Below are 24,246 nucleotides of genomic sequence, written 5' to 3' on the forward strand. Positions count from 1 at the left end.
ATCGACGCCGACACTGGCAGGATGATTCTCCACGACCGAAGGATAACTTCGGAACCGCCATTGGAACCTTTCAGGATCCCGCTAAAGAGGAAGCTGCCTGTGGACACAGAACCTCTCCTGTATGAACCCTTTCATTCACCCTACCAGGATCCACACCGGGCCTCCCCCACACGCTCCGACACGGATGCATTGGAGGACTACATGGGTGAACAAGTCCCCTACCATGTGGACACGGACCCTGATGACCAGCAGGACCCTGACCAAACTTGGGGCGACCCTGCAGACCCCAGTGCACCTCTTGATGCACAGGACCCACAACTATATGGGGCAAAAACGTCACCCACAGAGGATACTGCGGCGTTCAACGCTCTGATTGAACGGGCGGCGAACAACCATGATGTACAGCTTCACTCTGATATCATCGAAGATGACTTTCTAATGGACACCTTTGCATCCTCAGAAAGACATGTAAAGACTCTGCCAATGTTGAAGGGGGTCCTTAAGCCAGCCACTGACATTTTCAGGGAACCCACCAGGGCACGAGTGATAAACCCCAGGATCGATAAGAAATACAGATCAGCACCTGGGGATCCTACTTACATCAGAGGACAATTACCACTCGACTCCATCGTTGTGGCGAATGCCCGCAAGAGGGCACACTCGCAGACAACGGGTGACGCTCCTCCCCCGGACAAGGAGTCCAAGGTGCTGGAGACCTCCGGCAAGCGAGTTGCCGCACAAGCTGCAAGCATATGGCGCATAGCTAACACTCAAGCGCTCCTCGCTCGCTACGATAGGGCGCACTATGACACAATGGAGCAACTCCTTCAACACCTCCCTGACCCCTACAAAGAAGGTGCAGAAATCCTTATCAGAGAGGGACAGCTACTCACAAATGCTGCCATCAAATGTGCACTGGACGCTGCTGACACGGCTGCCAGGGCCATCAACACTAGCGTCATCCTACGACGTCACGCCTGGCTACGTATCTCAGGATTCAAGCCTGAGGTACAAAACAATATACTTAATCAGCCCGTCAACCCCGACTTTTTGTTCGGGCCTGAGGTTGACGCCACCCTCGAGAAGATAAAAAAGGACACGGACACTGCAAAGTCCATGGGCGCCCTACAAACTCAGTCCTCTCGGAGCGGCTCCTTTCGTCGCCCCGGAAACAAGGGAGCAGGCAGAGGACAGGGGTCACAACAAACATATAACAAGGGTAATACGCAGACCACCTACGATGAGAACACCCGAGGTGGCTATCGTGGCTCCAGTACCAAGGGCAGAGGACGTGGCTACGGCAACACCAGGTCCTCCCCCAAGAACAAGCAGTGACGCCCTCTCCCTTCCTCCCGACCACATAACACCTGTCGGGGGAAGGCTACAACGGTTCCTGTCCACGTGGAACTCCATCACCACGGACAGGTGGGTCACAGATATTATAAAATACGGTTACTGTCTGGAGTTAACTTCCACTCCACCCACAATACCACCAAGAAACCGTCCTATGTCCTCAGAGCACTTGACGCTCTTACAGCAAGAGGTAGAAAGTATGCTTCTAAAAGGCGCTATCGAGGTCGTACCCGTCCACGAGCGGGGCACGGGGGTTTACTCCCTCTACTTCTTAATTCCAAAAAAGGACGGGTCGCTCAGGCCTATATTAGACCTGAGACCCCTGAACCAGTACATTCTTTCGGAGCACTTTCACATGCTCACTCTACAGCAAGTCCTTCCGCTTCTCCAGCAGGGAGACTTCCTAGCATCACTGGACCTCAAGGATGCGTATTTTCACATACCCATCCACCCCTCACACAAAAAATACCTCAGGTTCACTGTTCAGGGGCAGCACTATCAGTTCAAAGTCCTTCCCTTCGGCGTGACAACAGCGCCCAGGGTTTTCACAAAGTGCCTAGCTACGGTGGCGGCACATTTACGGAGACAGCACATACACGTCTACCCCTACCTAGACGACTGGCTCGTTCAAGCGAGATCAGCCCAGCAATGTGCAAGCCACGTGTCCCGTACCATTCACCTTCTTCACAGTCTGGGATTCTCACTAAATTACCCAAAGTCTCATCTCCAGCCCGCACACGTACAACAGTACCTAGGTGCGACTATAGACACTCTGGCGGCCACAGCTCAGCCAAATTTAGTGAGGATCAACGGCATACAAACGCTGATCTCCAAGTTCAGACCCAACCACTCGCTTCCAGCGCGAGTGTTTATGCAGTTGATAGGCATGATGGCCTCCTGCATCTTCATAGTCCCGCACGCGAGATTACATATGCGCCCACTTCAGGAGTGCCTAGCACGTCAGTGGAATCAGGCTCAAGGACAGTTGAAAGACCTAGTGTTGGTGAGCGGTCGGGCATACAACTCTCTGCATTGGTGGAATCCACAAAACCTTTGCAAGGGCCGACCGTTCCAAGAGCCTGTTCCACAAATAGTACTGACAGCGGACGCGTCTCTCCAGGGATGGGGAGCTCATGTACTCCACTACACAGTGCAGGGACTATGGACGACACAACAGAAGATGCACATCAACCTTCTGGAACTGATGGCAATCTTCCTGGCCATGAAGGCTTTCAAAGTACATCTGTGCAACAAGGTCGTGTTAATCCGGACGGACAACATGACCGCAATGTACTACATACAGAAGCAGGGAGGGACACACTCTCCACAGTTGTCTCATCTGGCTCAGAGCATGTGGAAGTGGGCCATTCAGAGGAACATGTTCCTCATGGCGGAACACCTCCCCGGCAAGGACAACCAGATGGCGGATCTGCTCAGCAGACACAGCCACCAGATGCACGAGTGGGAGTTACACCCATCGGTACTCCAACCGTACTTCCAGCAGTGGGGTCACCCAGAAATAGACCTATTCGCGACAAGCGAAAACGCAAAATGCCAAAGCTTCGCCGCCAGATTCCCACACCCGCAGTCGCAGGGCAATGCGATATGGATGAACTGGTCCGGCAAATTTGCGTACGCTTTTCCCCCAGCACCGTTGATACCGCTGGTGGCTCGCAAACTCCGACAACACTCCCTGACACTCGTCCTAGTTGCTCCCACGTGGGCACGCCAGCCGTGGTACACCACCTTCCTCGAACTTTCCGTGGTACCGCATCAAAGACTGCGGATCAAACCCGCGCATTTGACGCAGAACCATGGAGAGGTTCAGCACCCAGATCCGCAACAGCTGAACCTGGCGATCTGGCTCCTGAAGTCCTAGAGTTTGGCTATCTCAATCTGCCACCTGACTGTATGGACATCATCAAGGAGGCCAGGAGACCCACTACAAGAGCTTGCTATGCAGCCAAATGGAAACGGTTCGTCATTTATTGCGGTAATAATGACATTAACCCGCTGGACGCATCCATCCACAACATCATATGTTACCTCTTACACCTATACCGATGCAATCTGGCGTACACCTCTATACGTGTCCATTTGACCGCAATATCAGCCTATCTGCAAACCAGGCAGCACCTCTCTCTCTTCAGAGTGCCTGCCATCAAAGCATTCTTGGAAGGACTCAAACGAGTCATTCCACCTAGTCACCCACCGGCTCCAATGTGGAACCTCAACTTGGTCCTCACACGCCTGATGGGTCCACCCTTTGAACCTCTACACTCATGCGAGATTCAATTCCTTACCTGGAAAGTAGCCTTCCTGGTAGCGATCACTTCCCTAAGAAGAGTTAGTGAACTCCAGGCACTAACCGTTCAAGAGCCATTTATTCAGGTTCACGCCAACAGGGTCGTACTACGTACCAACCCCAAATTCATGCCCAAGGTAATATCGCAGTTCCACATGAACCAGACTATTGAACTGCCCGTTTTCTTCCAAAACCCACAAACTGTTGCAGAGAGGGCATTACATACACTAGATGTACGGAGGGCCCTCATGTACTACATCGACAGGACTAAACCCTTCAGGAAGACAAAAACAACTATTCGTTGCCTTTGCCCCACACCACAAAGGTAACGCCATCTCCAAAGCAGGGATAGCCAGATGGATAGTTAAGTGTATTCAAATCTGTTATCAAAAGGCAAAACGCACATTAACTATTCCACCACGAGCCCACTCAACACGCAAGTTGGGGGCTTCCATGGCCTTCCTAGGAAATATTCCCCTGCATGATATATGCAGAGCAGCCACATGGTCCACTACACACACATTTACAAAACACTATTGCGTAGATGTGCAGTCAAAACAGCAGGCAGCTGTAGGACAGGCTGTTCTCAAAACTCTTTTTCAGACCGCTGCAGCTGGCACTGGTAGCCGCCGCTAATAAGAGGGCACTGCTATATATTCTATGCACAGATATGAATTCAGCAGCCCACATGCCTCGAACTGAATATGCTACTTACCAGTATGCATCTGTTCTTGGCATGTAGGGCTGCTGACATTCATATCGCCCTCCCTCCTCCCCGGCGCCTGTCGCAGCTGCAGCTCTCAGAATTATTGCAAGCATGGTCATCACTTTCTGTATCTACTCCATCACTGCCACAATGGCGAAAAACAATCTGAGGATGGAGAGGATGCCCATGCGCACTGTAGTCCAGGGGAGGAGTCACCTATCCAAGGATACTTCGAAGACTCTTCCAGGACAACAACGTGCAAACATCCGGACCCAACACTAGGCGGCGATCTATGCACAGATATGAATGTCAGCAGCCCTACATGCCAAGAACAGATGCATACTGGTAAGTAGCATATTCAATTTAGGGGCACCCTGAACCTTCCTTCCCCAGATTCCAGATTCAAAAACTACAAAAAGAGCAAGAACAAAGACCTGCCCTGCAGCTGCTAAAAAGAGAGGAAGACAACTGCTTTGGCCCCAGCCCTACCGGCCTGTCGACCCTCGAACCTGCTCCTGCTCCAGCGCGGCATCTCTCGTGGCCAGCAAACTCACCAACCCCGGAGGACCTGGCTACCTTTTGGCTCTAAGCCCCTGGGACTCCCATGAGTAGAGGCTCTACTCGGAACCTATTTCTAACCCCTGGCAGCAGCCCGGAACCGCGAACCCAGCACACTCTGCACCAGCCAAGCCTGGCCAGTGCCGGAGTGGACAAAGACCACGAGACCGACCCCACGGCGACTGTGACCCCGAGTCCGGCACCCAAGGACCCCCCTCGACACTCCTGAAGAAGCCTGCAGCCTCAGAACAAGGTGCCCCCCCAACCGCGATCAACAGAGGGTAAGATTTCCCGACACCAAAAGGCACCCCTGCACGTGGCGCCCTGCGGCCCCCTGTCCCCAATCCCGGGGTACCTACCTAACCTCCAACTACCCAACTTACCTCTCAAAGTGGTGGTGGCACCTGAAGCATCCTCATCCCAGAGCTTGCAGCCTTTTTCCCAACCGGAATATTCCCATTGAAAACCATTGAGCGCCCGACAGCTCACAAGCACCCTGCACCCAGCCGCCCGAGTGGCCCTGGCAGTGCAACCACTACACTAGCCTACTTCCCCCTTGCCCTGAGTGAGTGACCAGGAGCCCAGCTCCCACAGCGGCGTGGCCTGCTAGTCAGCAGCCACCAAACCAGGCCCCCCTATTCCTCATAGGCTAACATTGGGCCTAACTCTCTCTGCACCCGGCTGCCCTAGAGCCGCTGAGGGTGAACTGTGCCTATCTGATCTTGGGGGACCCCTGAGTCTATGCCCAGGACCTCAACTTTGCCAGTCGAGAACTTACCTGAAAACCGCCAACTCTGTTTTCTACATAGGGTAACATTGACTGGCTTTTTCTTGAAATTTCGTTTAAGTTTGGACTTTTCAAATCTTAAAATATTCACTAAAAATCAGCCGAGCGACAAACTCACCTATTCTCGGGTGAGCTCACAGTGCTGGATCTTGGTGCCCAGCACTGGCTCGGAAGAATACTCACATCTGTACTTGCCAGTAACCCAATTTTCTCCAATAGGAAACCATTGACTGCTTTTCTGTGAAATTTATTCTAAATGTCGATTTCTGCAATCTTTAAATATTCTTCTAAAATCGTCCAATTTCTGCAAACGTAATTACTTACCTATTTTTGATAAAGACCCCAGTACTGAGTCCAGGTACCCAGTACTGGATTACAAAAGTAACGATAAAGTACTCTACCTGCAATTTGAATTTCTTGCCATAGAGAATCATTGAATGTTTTCTTTGAAATATTTTCTAAGTGTCAACTGTTGAAATAGCTAAATATTGTTTAAAAATCATTACAGTAATTAAGTCGACTTTCAGCACTTGATTCTGAATATTGACCCAGGACCGAATCTAGGATCCAGTCCTGGAATTACAAAAGTAATCTAAAAAGTAATCTATTACAAATAACCTGAATTTACCATTGAGCTCAATGCATTGTTATGTTTAGGAAATAGAATTGTTTATTGCAACCAGCTGTGACTATTTACAAAAATCAATTCTTATTGCAAAAGTATTTATATTCAACCTCTCATTCTGAGAAAGTATATTTTTATTCCACTTGTGGTTCTAAAAATAAAACAAGCATATATTTTTTAAATAAACTATTGGCCTAGAGTTCAGTTATTGAGTGTGTGAGACCATTTGCTGACTGAGTGTGTACAACAAATGTTTTACACTGTCCTCTGATACTGCCTTACTGCTCGACCAAGCTACCACTTTAGAGAGTAAGGTTTTATCTAACTTTAGCCTCTGCCAAACCTCTGGGGACTGTGGACTCTGTGCACACTGTACCTATTTGGGAACAGTATATACAGAGCCGCTTTCTTACAGGTTTTATCTTTTCAGATAACACTTGTACAAATGAGTGATATTTTTCTGAGGGTTAGGGCCCTACGTTTGAAAAGAATATTGGTACAGTTACATCTGATGGTCAGAGACCCACAACCATCGGGTAAATGCTTTAAGAAATATATATACAACAGTATTTAATATAAGGATTTAAGATAGTGGATGGTTAGCATGAAAATCTGGCACAGGTTCAGGCTTTTTGAATCCAGATAAGATACTTTGATGTACATGGTAAACAAAACAAATAGCCATGCCTTATGTCTAAAAATAATGCTTTTGCATGAATGTTTTTCTGTTTTCTTTAGCTTTATTGGAGATTACACCAGATGAAATCCCCATTCAAAGAAACGCGTGAGTAAACAGGGATTTAGTGGGGTGTTTAGCTTCAATAGAAAAAATGTTTGACATCTATTTCAGTTCAGAAACTTCCTACAAGTTCCTATTGTGATGATTGTTAAATGTGCCATTTATTTGTGGGGGTTATAAATGTTTTGATAATTTCCTTTCCCTCTCTACGCTTCATGTGCTGCTCTTTGTAAATAATCCCCCCAGCCTGCACAGCATGTTAAATCTCAGGCATATTGTATCATCTTTATTAAACATGGCTGCACATTTCATGTTACTTATATTTGCTACACCTTCCTCTCGAATTGGTGGATTCGACTCAGTGTATAGTTGGGATGTCTACATTAGTATTTCTGGTGAACATGTGGAATTTTATAAATGGTTACCTTTCAGCTTATTTAGCGGCAACCTGTTTTAGTATTGCCATTAGCTTATTTTAGTGTATTGAAGTTGCTTTTCAATCTAATAGATGTATGTTTCCAAATATAACTGTGTAGGAAGCTGGCTCTTTATGTTTGTAACAAAATGGGGTCCTTTGAAGTATCCCCCACCTTTTCCTTGCTTTTGATGCAACTTTGACTGTAGAGTACTGGCTCCCTGCTGTCCAGGCTCCCAGTACCTATGTTCTTTCCCTAAAACTGTTCCACAATTGCCCCCAAGTCTCTAGTAAATAGTACCTGGGTATATGGGGCATTGGAACTGAAGAGGGTGCCCTAGGAACCCCTCACCCAAGCCATGCAGACTGCCACTGCAGCATGCATGGCCTGGTGTAAGCAAAACAGTCAACATGATACACTTCCTGTGTGCCATGCCAACTTGTACTGCCTAAGGTATAGGCAAATTACCCCTCTAGCAGGCCTTCCAGCCCTAAGTCAGGGTGCACTATATCTAAGCCCATTCTCAGATATTGTAAGTGCCAGGGAGACCATAGGGAGTACATGGGTTGGAAACTGGACAACTCTAGTTCTCCAGTACCATGATGGCTTTTCTGAACCCCGGAGTGTTTGGTACCAAACTACTCCTTCCAATAAACCCACACTGATGCCAGTGTGGCATTTATTCAACCATTTACCCAGAGGGCACCTTATAGGTGCCCCCTGAAAACCTACCAAACCTGATGTGGTCACTGACTGGCTGTAATGAGCTTGCCAACACCAGACATGTTTTTGCGGACACCCTGTCCCCCCTGGACTCCACGACACCTGCAGCCTGAATCCAGAGGCTTCCCCTTCCCCAGACTCCGACACCTGAAGGCCCCCCCTGCACCCAAAGCCCCTGAACCTTGGTGAGCTGAACCGACTGCGCCCCTTTGACCCCCCACATCTCTACTTACCACTGCTGGTGTTAGTCTCCTTCCTGCAGCCTCTGTTGCGATGCCTCCAGCCTGTTGGTCTAAAACAAGTTCTCCACTGAAGAGCATTGGGTGCCTGACGCTGAATTTGCACCTGGCAGCCCCATTTCCACTGGTGGTGTATGTTTGGTGCTCACCTAACCTTTGCTAATCTTTGGTCCCGAAGACTGGAACTGTAAGTTGCGTACTTCCCTGTATAATTGCATTATAGTTTTGCAGCGTGAATCTTTTCTGGATTCACTATGCCGTGCATTATTCAGCCATCTAGAGGTTGGGTCCGGAATTGTAGTAGTTTGTTTATTTTTTTCCTTTCTTTTGTAGTTGGTGGGTGTTGACATACCACCATTTGGTGTCCCTCTGTGACGTCGACGTGTTTCCTCTGGAAGCTTCCACCTTTGGTTGCCATCTTCAGATTCTTTTTTTCTGCCATTGGGTCTGGATCGATACGGGAGGTGCTCCAGAAGATTGGAGAGAAGAATCGGTGAACATAAACTAAATCAACAGGAGAGGAACTTCTTCGACGTACCGGTCTTCGAGTCTGGGAACCGGGACACAGCGAAGAGGAATAGACAAGACTTTGACGTCATTCGAAGAATGCGCATACAAGAACTGAACAAAAAGGCCATAGAAAAAGTACCACTCAAGGAAAACAGAAAGGGCGTTTACTCCGCTTACTTCCTCATTCCAAAGTTAGATGGAACCTGAAGACAATTACTAGATCTAAGGTTCCTAAACAAATTGATAAAGACTCAAATTCAAGATGACGACCTTACAAGAGGTCATACCTCAGATATAAGCAGGAGACTACATGGCAACTATAGACCTAAAGGACGCATACTTGCATAGCCCCATGAACAGAAAACACAAGGGTCTATTAAGGTTTGTGATCAACAGAACACACTACCAATTCAGGGTGCTAGCATTTGGACTGAAATCAGCACCAAGAGTCTTCACAAAATGCCTAGCAGCAGTAGCTGCCCACTTAAGAAGGCATGAAATTCATGTATATCCATACCTAGACGACTGGCTAGTAAGAGCAAGCTTATACAAACACATACAGCAAGTCATTCAAACATTGGTCCAACTCGGTTTCTCAGTACACTGGGACAAATTGTCACCAGAGCAAGTAAAAATTCTCTTAAGTGCAGAAATCCACACGAGACTAGGAAAAGTATTCCCAAGCACAAAGAACATTAGCAATACTGAAGGAGACGCATCCATACCACAAGGGGCAAGCTCTGACAGTGAGAGCAGTGGGGAAACTGCTAGGAATGATGGCTTCGTGCATTCATCTAGTCCCAAACATTCGACTGCACATGAGACCATTCCAGGAATGACTGCAAGAACAATGGTCACAGGCAACAGGGAGTTGAGGGTCTAGTGGTTGTCACACAAACAGTTCATCAATAAATAGCATGGTGGAACACAAGGAACATAACACAGGGGAGACTTTTCACACAACCAGCTCCATCAGTGAGTATCACAACAGATGCATCCCAGTAAGGATGGGGAGCGCACATGGACAGCCTAAAAGTAAGGGGATTGTGGACGCCACAGGATGCGGGAAAACACATCAACTTCCTGGAGTTAAAGACCGTGTTCCTAGCTTTAAAAGCCTTTCAGAAGGAGCTATACGGAAAGAGGGTGCGAATACAAACAGACAATACAACAACCATGTTTTCCATAAACAAGGAGGGACACAGTCTTTAGGTCTCTCAACCCTAGCCAACAACTATGGAGATGGGCGATCCCGATGAAGATAGACTTACTAGCAATACATCTGCCAGGGAAGGACAATGTAGAAGCAGACAGGCTAAGCAGGCAAACTTCAGCATCCCACGAGTGGGAATTAAATCAGCCCGAGATCCAAAAAATATTCCACAAATGGGGAACCCTGCAAATCGACTTATTTGCAACACCCCACAGTGCAAAATGCCAACACTTCGCATCCAGGCTACCGTGCAAACAGTCCCTAGGGAATGTGCTATGGATAGACTGGTCAGGGATATTTGCTTATGCTTCCCCCCCCCCCCCCTCCCCCCCCCCCCCCCCCAATATCGCTACTACACAGGGTAATCGACAAATGCAAGTTCAGCCACATGACATTAATACTCCTAGCACCCCAGTGGGCCAGACAGACTTGGTTCTCCCAGATAATGGAAATAACTCAGGGAGCAATGCACAAGCTTCCAAAAAGAAAGGACATTTTAATACAAAACTGAAAGGTGCTACACCCAGAACCAGAGAGCTTGTGCCTGGTAGCATGGCTCCTGAGGACTTAGAATTCGCTCACCTCAAGTTACCAGAGAGCACAATGGCAGTTCTCAGTGAAGCAAGGAAACCTACAACAAGGAGGTGTTACACAGCCAAATGGAAAAGATTGTTCGAGGCATATGAGCTGCAGAGTTGTACACTTAGCATAGGTCGCCATCTGGTGTTGGGCCCGGATGTTTGCAGTTTGTTTTTCTTCTTGGACCGTCTTTGGAAGTCACGAGTTTGGTGACTCCTCCTTCGGTCCGTACTGCGCATGGGCTTCGGCTCCATCCTCAGATTGTTTTTTTCCGCCATCGGGCTCGGATGTGATCCTTCGTACTCCGGCTTCGAACTTCTACGGTTCCAGCCTCGACGGAAAATCCTCGATTCTTCGAGTTCCTTCATCATCTTCATCTCTCGAAGCGGCACTTTTTCCATCCCGTACATCGACACCGGCCTTCGGGCCCTCCGCGACTCCGGTCCCGGCCGATGGAAAGGACTCCGTTTAAAAAGTGCCCAAAATGTGGGTCTAAATTTCCCCACACCGACCTCCATCAGGTGTGTAACCTTTGCCTCTCTCCGGAACACGAGGCTCGAGACTGCCCCGCCTGCAAGTCTTTTCGATCGAAGAAAACGATCCGAGATCGAAAGGCTCGACGCACCATGGCGCACTCATCCTCGACAGTTCCACCGGACATCTTCGGAGACGACGCCGAAGCTTCGGGGCAGACACACACCGAACTGGGAGAAGACATCGTCAGCGCTTCCGAGGCCGACGACTCCGACCTGGAGGACGTAACACCAGGACAGCGGGCCGTGAGTACAATGCCCCCTCCCAGCCCCGCACCGAAAACCAAAGAGACTCCGGTTACTCCCTCGCCTGCCGGCCTGGGCAAAACCAAAACCAAAGCCTCGATCACCCCACCTTCGGGCCCGGTGTCGAAGCACTCAGTCTCACGGCAGCTCGGGATCGAGCCAGCCGACGCCCGGTGCCGATAAACACCACTCGGCACCGAAGCCTGCAAAATCCAGCTCGACTCCGAAACCACCGGTGCCGAAGCCTGGACACTCGGCGCCGACCAAACACAAACAGAAATCGGTCGGCACCGACGCTCCGGCGCCGAAACAGCATTCGACGCCGAAACACACGGAGACCTCCAAAAAGCAGGGCGTACACAGAACATCGAAACCTCCGGTTCCGAAATCGCCGGTGCCGACAGACGACTCGGCGCCATTGGCTCTGTTTACACCAGACCCTTTACAAAAGACTTTGTCCAGAGATCCAAAGACTGGCCTTTTGACTGTGATTACTAAGAAGCGTCGCCTTGAGGCTCCGGCTCCTCCTCCTCCACCCAAAAAGAGGGACTCAGCTACTTCTCCCCTTAGAGTACCCTCCCCACTGCCACCCCCCCTCCCACCACCACCCCCTCCACCTTTACCTCACTACGATCCGGCCCCATCCCCATACCCGGATGACGGGGACCCGGACAATGACCCAGGGGACGCCCCAATGGATCCCACTCCACCAGGGACCCCAGATCCATGGGAGGATTATAATAACCCTGATGTACCCAATGTACCTCAAGACGACCTATACCCATCAAGGCCGTCTCCTCCAGAGGACTCTTTAGGGTTTCACCATTTAGTGCAGAGAGCAGCACACTACCATGGGGTGGACATGCACACGGAACCAGTGGAAGAAGACTTCCTACTGGATACATTTGATTTACAAGATCGTTCCACTGCTATTTTACCCATGCTTAAGGGTGTCACCAAGCACGCTACAGAGGTATTCAAAGACCCTGTCAGAGCCAGAGTACTAAACCCTAGAATAGAGAAGAAGTACAAGGCGGCACCCACAGACCCTGCATACATCAAGGGCCCTGCTCCTCTAGATTCCCTAGTTGTCTCCACAGCTAGAAAGAGGGCTAACTCCCAATCTTCAGGAGATGCCCCACCACCAGACAAGGAATCTAAACTTCTGGACGCGTCTGGTAAACGCACCGCCTACCAGGCTGCAAACATGTGGCGCATTGCAAATACACAAGCACTGCTTGCGCGATATGATAGAGCACACTATGATGAATTAGAGGCTCTTATGCAGCACCTTCCAGAGAAATACAAACGCCAAGCTCATGACCTGATACAGGAGGGCAAACTAATCACAAACACCTCCATTAAGTGTGCCCTCGATGCAGCAGACACTGCTTCTAGAGCCATAAACACCAGTGTCCTGCTTCGACGCCATGCCTGGCTCAGGATATCAGGGTTCAAGCCTGAGGTCCAGACATCAATACTTAATCACACCTTTGACCAGCAAACACTCTTTGGCCCAAAGGTAGACGAAGCGCTCGAAAAAATGAAGAAAGATACAGACACAGCGAAGTCTATGGGAGCGCTCCAGACCCAAGCCTCTAAGCGTTCCTTTCGACGCTCGTCCTTTCGTGGCACAGGTAGAGGCTCCTCCACCGATAATGCCTCTACCTCCTACAAATCCCCTCCTCAAAATACCTTTTCAAAGGGCAACCAAAGAGGTGGTTACAGAGGCAACAACAATAAGGGCAGGGGCAAAACCAACAATACCCGTTCTGCCACCCCACCCGCACAATGACTCCCCTTCGCTCCCCCCAGACCATTCCACTCCGGTCGGGGGCAGACTACAAGATTTTATCCACGTATGGGAGTCCATAACATCGGACAAATGGGTGACCCAAATCATTCGGTCAGGGTACTGCCTCGAGCTAACATCTACCCCACCCAATATCCCACCAAGGCACCGTCCAATGTCCCAAGAGCATTCCACACTGCTCAAACAAGAGGTACTCTCGCTCCTCCAGAAACACGCCATAGAGCAGGTACCCGACAATCAACGAAATCTAGGGGTCTACTCCCTATATTTCTTAATCCCAAAGAAAGACGAGACCCTCAGACCCATTCTGGATCTCCGGCCTCTAAATGCCTACATACATTCAGACCACTTTCACATGGTCACCTTACAACAAGTCCTCCCACTCCTCTGCCAGGGAGACTTTCTCACAACACTGGATCTGAAAGACGCGTACTTTCACATTCCAATACACCCCTCTCACAGAAAATACCTCAGGTTCGTGGTGGACGGGCAACATTACCAATTCAAGGTTCTCCCCTTCGGGGTCACCACTGCACCACGGGTGTTTACCAAATGCCTAGCAGTAGTAGCAGCACACCTCAGACGTCAACATGTTCACGTCTTCCCTTACTTAGACGACTGGCTCATAAAAGCCGCGTCCTACCACCAATGCGTGCAACATACAAACAGCACCATCCAACTGCTTCATCAGCTAGGCTTCACGGTGAACTACCAAAAGTCCCACCTCATACCATCTCACACAAAGCAATATCTCGGGGCCACCATAGACACCTCAAAAGGTATTGCCTATCCAAACTCAGCCAGAATCACAAGCATTCTAGCCTTACGCAAAATATTCCTTCCTCAACACTCTCTACCAGCAAGAGTGTTTATGAAGCTCATAGGGATGATGGCGTCTTGCATCTTCATAGTGCCCCATGCAAGACTCCACATGCGTCCACTTCAGGAGTGCCTAGCACAACAGTGGAACCAGGCCCAGGGTCAGCTGACGGATCTGGTGTTGGTGGACGGCCGCACACATCACTCTCTGCAGTGGTGGAACACCACAAACCTTTCCAAGGGACGGCCGTTCCTGGACCCGGTTCCCCAAGTGACTCTAACAGCGGACGCATCGCTCTCCGGCTGGGGAGCGCACCTCTTACACCTCACAATGCAAGGTCTATGGACGCCACAGCAAAAAACGCTCCACATCAACCATCTGGAGCTTTTGGCGATCTTTCTAGCCCTAAAATCTTTCCAAAAGCAGATTTCAGGCAAAGCAGTCCTCATTCGCACAGACAACATGACTGCGATGTATTATATACAGAAACAGGGGGGGACACACTCTCCCCAGCTCTCCCGCTTAGCCCAGAGCATATGGAGATGGGCAATTCCCCAAAACATTTTTCTCCTGGCACAACATGTTCCAGGCGTACAAAACACCATAGCAGATCTGCTCAGCAGACAGACTCAACAACTACACGAATGGGAACTGCATCCACAAGTTCTTCACCCATTCTTCCGACAGTGGGGGCATCCTCAAATAGACCTCTTCGCCACCCACGAAAACAAAAAATGCCCAAGCTTCGCCGCCAGATACCCACACCCATTGTCCAAGGGCAATGCGATATGGATGAACTGGTCAGGCAGATTTGCATACGCCTTTCCACCTCTCCCACTAATTCCATTAGTGGTCAGGAAACTACAACAGCACTCCCTCACACTCATTCTGGTAGCTCCGACGTGGGCCAGACAGCCGTGGTACACCACGCTACTACAACTATCAGTGGTACCACATCAAAAACTGCACCTTTCCCCATGCCTCCTAACCCAGAACCATGGAGAAATCAGGCACCCGGACCCAGCTCAGCTCAACCTGGCGATCTGGCTCCTGAAATCTTAGAATTCGGGTACCTTAACCTTCCCCCTGATTGCATGAACATCATCATGGAAGCCAGACGTCCTACCACTAGAGCATGCTATGCCGCAAAGTGGAAAAGATTTGTAATGTACTGCCGTAACAATACAATCAACCCTCTAGATGCATCCATACAACACATCATATGCTATCTGCTCCATCTTCACAGGTGTAACCTGGCGTATTCATCCATACGCCTACACCTAGCAGCGATCGCTGCCTATCTACAAAACAGACAGCATTTGTCACTCTTCAGAGTGCCCGCTATTAAAGCCTTCATGGAAGGCCTCAAACGAGTAATTCCTCCCAGGGCACCACCCTCCCCTGTATGGAATCTAAATTTGGTCCTTACACGACTAATGGGTCCGCCCTTCGAACCAATGCACAAATGTGAGCTACAATTTCTCACCTGGAAAACAGCTTTCCTTGTAGCTATCACTTCCCTTAGAAGGGTTGGTGAAATACAAGCGTTCACCATACAGGAACCTTACATACAAATGCATCACAGCAAGGTCATACTTCGAACTAATCCGAAGTTCCTGCCCAAAGTCATTACCCCCTTCCACCTCAATCAATCAGTGGAATTACCTGTCTTCTTTTCGCAACCCCAATCTGTTGCGGAAAGGGCCTTACACACACTAGATGTGAAAAGAGCGTTGCTATATTACATACAAAGAACGCAACCCTTCAGGAAGACCAAACAGTTGTTCGTTTCCTTTTCTCCACCACATAAAGGCAACCCCATCTCAAAATCAGGGATAGCTAGGTGGATTGTAAAATGCATACAAATTTGCTATCAGAAGGCAAAGAGAACATTATCTGTTCCCCCTAAAGCCCACTCTACAAGAAAGTTAGGGGCTTCTATGGCTTTTCTAGGGAATATACCCTTAGATGACATATGCAAGGCAGCCACATGGTCTACACCGCACACATTCACAAAACACTACTGTGTAGATGTGCATTCCCAGCAGCAAGCTAGGGTGGGCCAGGCTGTACTAAAAACACTCTTTCAAACAGCTGCAACGGATACCGGTGGTCGCCGCTAAGGTTGGGTACTGCTATATAATCTATGCTAAGTGTACAATCTGCAGCTCATATGCCTCGAACGGAATATGCTACTTACCAGTATGCATCTGTTCTTGGCATGTAGAGCTGCAGAGTTGTACACGCCCACCCGCCTCCCCGGCTACCTGTATCCGTTCCAGTCCATCTTATTTAGATACAACACACATGGGTTTCTCACTGTTATTACTACGCTCCATCATTTCCCTGTTGGCGAAAAACAATCTGAGGATGGAGCCGAAGCCCATGCGCAGTACGGACCGAAGGAGGAGTCACCAAACTCGTGACTTCCAAAGACGGTCCAAGAAGAAAAACAAACTGCAAACATCCGGGCCCAACACCAGATGGCGACCTATGCTAAGTGTACAACTCTGCAGCTCTACATGCCAAGAACAGATGCATACTGGTAAGTAGCATATTCCTTCTCAATGGTGCTTTAAGGAAAAACTTTCAAGGAATATCACGAGAATCAACAGTGCTAAAATACTTAACATATTTACTACAAAGTAAACTAAGCTACACATCTATAAAGGTACACTTAGCGGCTATTGTAGCGTACACACTAGACGAAACAGGAAAAAGTTTTTTCACATCCCATGTGGTCAAGAGATTTCTAGAAGGAGCAAAAAGAATAGAACCTCTGAGGAGGTCACCACCTGCATGGAACCTCAATGTGGTACTCCCACAAATGGTGACAGCATCATTTGAACCACTGCATAAAGCTACGCTACATATGCTCACTCTAAAGATTGCGTTTTTAGTTGCTATTACCTTACTACAGAGAGTAAGTGAATTGCAAGAGCTAACACTACAAGAGCCCTACTTCCAGATACATAATGACAGAATAGTCATGAGAACTGACCCGCAATTTATGCCGAAGGTGGTATCGAGGTTCCACATAAACCAAACGATACAAATACCAAGATTTTTCAAAAGCCAAAATCACAAGCTGAAAGGGCATTACACACCCTGGACGCAAGAAGAGCAGTCATGTATTACATAGAAAGAACCAAGGAATACAGAAAGACAAAACAATTCTTTGTATCATTTGCCAACAGTTTTATCGGAAAACCAGTGACAAAGAATACTATTGCAAGATGGATTGCACAAGCCATACAGTTATGTCACAAACAGGCAGGTCAAACATTGCAAGGAGCAACACATGCTCACTCAACAAGAAAGAAGGGAGCAACAGTCGCTTTTCTAGCAAATGCGCCTATTCAGGACATTTGCCAAGCAGCAACATGGTCTTCAATACACATGTTCACGAAGCACTACTGTGCGGATATTCAAATGAATAAAGAAGCGCAAGAAAGGCAAAAGGTTTTACAACATTTATTGACAAACCAACGCTCATCTTCCACCCAACCACCACAAGACTAGCAAACAGCTACAAAGTCTATGCACAGCATAGTGAATCCAGAAAAGATTCACGCTGCAAACGTATAGTTTCTTACCTGTCTGTGTAGTTTTGCAGCTTGAATAATTTTCTGGATTCACTTGCGAACCCACCCTCCTCCGCCAGAAAGATGAGACCGGAGCAAAGGAGGATATAGCAAGTATAACAAGAAAAAATAAAAAGAATCTGAAGATTGCAACCAAAGGTGAGAGCTTCCGAAGGAAGCACGTCAACGTCACAGAGGGACACCAAATGATGGTATGTCGACGCCCACCAACTACAACATTTATTTTAAAGAGAAGAAATATAAAAATTTCTGACCCAACCACTAAATGGCGGAATAATGCACAGCATAGTGAATCCAGAAAATTCTTCAAGCTGCAAAACTACACCGACAGGTAAGAAACTATACATTTTCCTCCATAGGATAACATCGAACTGTTCAAAAATTGCACTGTCGACTTTTAAAAGGCTTGGGTGTTTTTCCTGGAAAACGAACTTACCTTTTTGCAAGATCTTGATCTTAGCATGAAACTTGAACTATACTTATTTTTATAAAATTGGTGTGGATCTCCTTTTGAGTAGTGTCAGTTCTCTTCCAGGGGATCCTCATCAAAGTCATAAGCACTGAATATTCCCGCCCATGTGCGGGGACGCCGGAAATAATAAAATTATATATGAAAAACACATATATGTGTGTATGTATGTGTATATGTGTATATATATATATATATATATATATATATATATATATATATATATATATATATATATGTGTATATATATATATCTGTATAGCTCTGTATATGTATAAACATATATTATTTTTTCAAGCCAATGCAGCCCCCATAGTAGGCTAGACGATGTAGATATAAATATCCAATAACACACCATACGTATAATAATACACCTAAATCATCTTTTTGTTTTTTAAAAAAATTTTGAGGTAAAAACTCATAAGAACACTGTGCCAAACACAGATCCACAAAACATTGTTAGCCTGCAGGCTGCATTGCAATACAATACCATAGAGACTGAAAAACCTGGTACAGGTAAAAACTGGCACTGTGCCTTTAAGGCAGCCCTGATGCCAATATCCCATCATGCCTCAGGGGTGACAGTTGGGTCAGTTCTTTCCGGATCCTTCTGTCAGGACCCTGGAATTCAGCTCTCTTCAGTTTTGACTTTCTAGTCAAGAATTGTTAGTTTTTCTAGTGAATTTTTTGCTTCATCTTAATTATATCCTTTTGGTGAAGCATTTTTCCTGATTTTGCTGACAGATTTCAAAACTTTTTTCTGTCAGAAAATGCCTTCCTTGTTCATACCCTGTCCATCCTGTGGCAAAAAGGCTTCTTCAGATACTCACGATGTGTGTATCATCTGTCTACCGGATACTCATTCTCCTGCTTCCTGTCGACATTGTAAGGACCTTTCTAAGAGGACTTTGAAAGAAAGGGAGAGGATTAGGCTTTATGGCCTTTCTGAAATGCGGTCGACGTCGAAGCAGTTGATCCCTGTGTGTTCTCCATCGGGCTCGGCGTCGAAGACTCCAGTGGCGGGATCGTCGTTGAGAGGTGAGGAGGCCAGGGAGACTCATTCTTCCAAGAGAAAATCAACGTCGATGCAAGATCCGGCGGTGAAACGCATTCGTTCGTCGTCAAACTTCGCTGTCGAGGAAACATCGTTCGGCGTCGAAGGAGAAACATCATCGTTCGACGTTGAAGTCAACATCTAGACGGACGTCGAAGGAAAGAAAGTCGATGTCTAAATCGACTTGGAGGCGAAGGTCGTCGTCAAAAGAACACGGGCGCTCCTCGACGTCGAGACTTGATTCGCCGTCGAGGGAGAAACGATTGTCGTCGAAGACGTTGCCGACGTCGAGACGAAGATCGTCATCGGGGCATGAATCGACGTCTAGGCGGTCGCCTCCGTCTGGATCGACGTCGAGGCAGTTGTTAAAGATGTCCATGACGTCGGCGAAGATACAGACGTTGAGGCGAAGTTCCCCATTGGGATCTAGGCCTCCATCCAGGAGAAGCCCTCAGTCGGCGACAAGGCTCTCGACGTCTATGCATGATTCACCGCTGGTTATCCACTCTGCGTCGAGGTCCAGATCTCTGGCAATAGGCCTATCACCGTCGAGACAGTCCTCCGCTGTGGGGTATCAGGAAACGTCGAAACTTCTATCGACGTCCAGGTCAGCGTCGAGACGCAAGTCTCCGCATAGAGTGAAGTATACACCGGATGTGGCATCGGAGCATGATTCAGCTTCTGGCTCTCCGCCTATTTCTATTTCACCTTCAGCCGGATCAGGATCTCCTCCTTCAAGATCTAGATCACCTGAAGTGATAAATCCATCTCCAGCTCCTATTTCACCAATAGAGCATGGGCCAACAAGTCCACAATTGACAGCGTCACCGACTCCACTAAGGCAGGAAGAGGATCATCCTCCGGGACAAAGCCCCACCAGAGTGCTGCCTCAGTCCATACCACCACGTATGCCTTCCATGGCGCATGCAGTAAGCATTTCCTTAACCAGATTGAGGAATCTTACCCAGCCTAGGAGACCAGCAAGTTCCCACTCTCGAAAGAGAGTATGATCGGCGCTCATGTTCGCCCAGGAGAAGATCGAGGTCCACCTCTCGCAAAAGAGTCGGTGCGATCTAAGAGAAGACGGCGTAGGTCTACTACATCCTCTTCTTCAAGTCGTTCTTCCGAGAGAGATTACTCACCCTCACTTTCAGATACTCCTCCGAGTTTCTCCAGTTGAGGACATCAGCACTTTTCAAGATTTTTTTGTGCAAAGGAGCGGCAAAGTTGAACATTCCAATGCCTGTTCAAGAGACCACCTCCTCAGTCATCTTTGAGACCCTTCATGAGAGAACGGCGTCTCGTCCACTGTTGCCCCTGGTCCCTGGGTTGCTTAACCCATTGATGGACATCTTCCTCACGCCGGCTACCATCAAGTCAGCTCCGGTGCGAATACTTAAGGAATATCGTCCTGCTCCGGAGGATCCTCTGTTTCTCAAGGCGGACCCTCCACCTGACTCTGTGATCACTGCGGCAGCCAGAAAAACCCACGCAGTGGCTTTGTTATCCACAGTGCTGCCGGACAAGGAAAGCAAGACGCAAGACTCTTGGGGGAGAAGAGTATGCGGATCGGCTGCCTCCAGTTTTGAAAGTTGCCAGTGCCTCAGCGCTCTTGGGGCGCTACGACAGATCACTTTGGGATTCTCTACAAAGATTCATAGAGAAACTTCCTCAGGAGGATAGAAAGGACTTTGAGGAGATCTTGCAGGAGGGCAGTCTGGTCAAGTGATAAGTGCCTCAGCAGATGGAGCAACGCTGGCAGCTCACTCCTACGCCCATGGTATTTCAGCCAGAAGATCTTCTTGGCTAAGATTAACGGCTCTTAAACCTGAGGCACAAGCCAGAATTGTCAATCTGTCTTTTTCTGGGAGTTCGCTTTTTGGTTCACATACCGATGACGAGATGGCTCGTATGAAGTCAGAACTCGAGACCATGAAAGCCGTGTGGCTAGAGAACAGGAAAGAGTTCCGTCGTCGTAGGGGAACTGACAGGCGTACCTTCCAACAGAGGGTTCAATCCCCTCACTGGCAGAAGAACCAAGACCAGCAAGGACTGAAAAAAAATTCCAGTCCCGCAGATCAACTAGAGGATGAGGAAACAACCGCCAGTCCAACAGTGGAAACAAGGCTCAAGACAAGCAATGAGCAATCTCTTCCTCCAATACCGTTAACCGCTCTGGTGGGAGGAAGTATTTCGCGACATCTTCCAGAGTGGCAAAACATCACCAGAGACAAGTGGGTTCTAACTATACTGCCACATGGATACTCTCTTCGTTTCCGGAGACCTCCGCCATCTGTCCACCCGTTACATTCGTCTCATCAACTCAAGATGGTAAGAGAAGAGGTGGCAACCCTCCTACTCAAATCGGCCATAGAAAGGGTTCCGAGAGCGCAGAGAGTTCAGACCCATCTTGGATTTACGAACACTCAACAAAAATATCAAGAGGGAGAAGTTTCGCATGCTTGCACTTCACCAAATATATCCACATCTCCGAAGCGATTGGATGTGCTCGCTGGACCTGCAAGACGCATATTTTCATATACCCATCTGCCAGCGTCATCGGAAATTCCTAAGATTCGTGGTAGGAACCTCCCACTACCAGTTCAAGGTTCTACCATTTGGCCTGAAATCAGCACCTCGAGTGTTCGCAAAGTGCATGGCAATGGTAGCTGCTGCCCTGAGGCGCACTGGAGTCTTCGTCTATCCCCATCTAGACGACTGGTTACTAAAAGGTCCATCGCCTCACACTGTAAGTTCACAGCTGACACGCTGCCTGGATCTGTGTCACCGATTGGGGCTCCAGGTGAATCACAAGAAATCCACCTTCACACCAACGCAAAGGATACACTACCTGGGAGCGATTATAGATTCCGAACTAGGAAAAGTGTTTCCTTCGGAGGAGACACAGTTATCCCTCGCTCAAAAAGGCAGGCATGTGATAACCAACAGGCTGTCTACAGCACGACAGATATCATCCCTGCTAGGGGTCATGGCATCTTGCATATTCCTAGTGCCCAACGCCAGGTTGCGGATGCGTCCTCCAACAGGATCTAGAGGACAAATGGGACCAAAAGTCTTCTCTGTGGGAGGACAGTGTGTGTCTTTCGACAACTGCCAGGCAGTCGATCAAGTGGTGGTTGAAGCCGAGCAATCTACAGGTGGGGATTCCTTTCCATCAGGAACCTACATCGCAAACACTGATCACCGACGCATCGCTACAAGGTTGGGGCGCGCATCTGGGGTCTCTACAGACTCAGGGGCTTTGGTCCAGCAGCGAGCAGCTATATCACATCAACATGCTAGAGCTCAGGGCCGTACATCTCGCCCTCAAGACGTTCCTGCCATCAATCAGCACGAGTTCCATTTTAGTACAAACGGACAACACCACCACGATGTACTACCTGAACAAGCAGGGGGGGGGGTACTCGTTGGAGGCTCAATCCCTGTGGCACTGGATCCTGGCAAGGAACATTTCCATAACAACGGTGCACCTGCCAGGCGAGCTCAACGTTCAAGCGGACTCACTCAGTCGGCACGTTCAAGACCCAGAGGACTAGGTCCTTAACGACGAGGTGCTAGAGAACATTTTCGAGGAATGGGGCCGTCCGCAAGTAGATCTCTTCGCGGATGAAAACACAAAATGCCGAGGCTTCGCCTCAAGGTACTATCGACCAGGGTCTCTCGGGAATGCCCTTTTGATCGACTGGTCAATGACATTTGTGTACGCCTTTCCTCCTCTTCTGCTAATCCCGAAAGTGGTGACCAAGCTGCAACACTCGACCACCAAGATGATCCTAATAGCACCGGACTGGCCGAGGCAGTGGTGGTACCCAGATCTCCTTCACCTATCGATCCGCCCGCACAGGCTTCTGCCGTGCAGGCCGGACTTGCTAACCAAGATGCAGGGGAGGATTTACCATCCCAACCTTCCCTCGCTCAGCTTAACAGCATGGCTCCTGAAGTCCACCAGTATGGCCATTTAAACCTTCCCCAGGAATGTATGACCATATTGAAGGAAGCTAGGAGGCCTTCTACAAGACACTCATATTTCTGTAAGTGGAAGAGATTTTATTTATGGTGTATTCAAAATCAATATAACACTACGAAATGTCAAGAGGAAGTGATATTACCTTATCTGCTTCACTTAGCCAGGGTGGGGTTGAAATTCTCCTTCATCAAAGTGCACCTGGCGGCCATTACGGCCTATAGGCGCTCTCCATCTCCGCATTAGTTCTTCAAGACTCAAGTGGTAAAAGATTTTTTGCAGGGACTCAAAGGTTTACCCCCCAGTGAGGCCTCCCTCGCCTCCTTGGGAGCTTTCGAAGCTTATGATCCCACCTTTCGAACCCATACATAAGGCTACATTACAGCACCTTACGTGGAAAGCAGCCTTCTTGGTAGCTATCACCTCAGCACGTAGGGTGAGTGAAATATAGGCCCTCTGCTCAAAAGAACCCTACACGTTTTTTCACCTTAATAGGGTGGTGATGAGGACTCATCCTTCTTTTTACCTAAGGTGGTGTCCGACTTTCATGTGAATCAGTCTCTCACTACCAACTTTCTTTCCCAACCCTTCCTCGCCAGCTGAGAGGGCGTTGCACTCTTTGGATATTAAACGAGTTCTCAAATTTTACCTAGATAGAACTAAGGCTGTCAGTCTGACCAATTGTTTGTAAACTATGGTGCTGTCCGTACAGGTTTTGCAACATCTAAACGTCCTATTGCCAGATGGATTGTGTCAAGCATTAAATTAGCTTACCAACTAGCTCAGAAACCGTTATGGCCTCTACCTAAGGCACATTCCACACGAGGGAAAGCGGCTACTGCTGCGTTTCTCAATAATGTCCCACTCTCCGAGATCTGTAAAGCAGCTACTTGGAGATCTGTCCATACTTTCACGAGACATTATTGTCTGGACTCGGACACCAGAGGAGACACTCAAGTAGGGCAAGC

The 24,246-nt window shown here is 48.5% G+C and overlaps 1 protein-coding gene across 3 annotated transcripts in view; it reads left to right on the forward strand.

The window, feature by feature from the left end:
- Positions 1–24,246, forward strand: part of LOC146822665 (uncharacterized) — a 550,662-nt gene that overhangs the window by 261,506 nt on the left and 264,910 nt on the right. For all 3 annotated transcript variants that reach the window (XM_085606858.1, XM_085606859.1, XM_085606857.1), the window contains one exon: positions 7,073–7,118. In XM_085606858.1, coding sequence (XP_085462984.1) covers positions 7,073–7,118 — 46 coding nt within the window. The remainder of the gene's footprint in view (positions 1–7,072; positions 7,119–24,246) is intronic.

Source organism: Triturus cristatus, chromosome 5_2 (assembly GCF_964204655.1).
Source record: "Triturus cristatus chromosome 5_2, aTriCri1.1, whole genome shotgun sequence".
Classification (NCBI taxonomy): domain Eukaryota; kingdom Metazoa; phylum Chordata; class Amphibia; order Caudata; family Salamandridae; genus Triturus; species Triturus cristatus.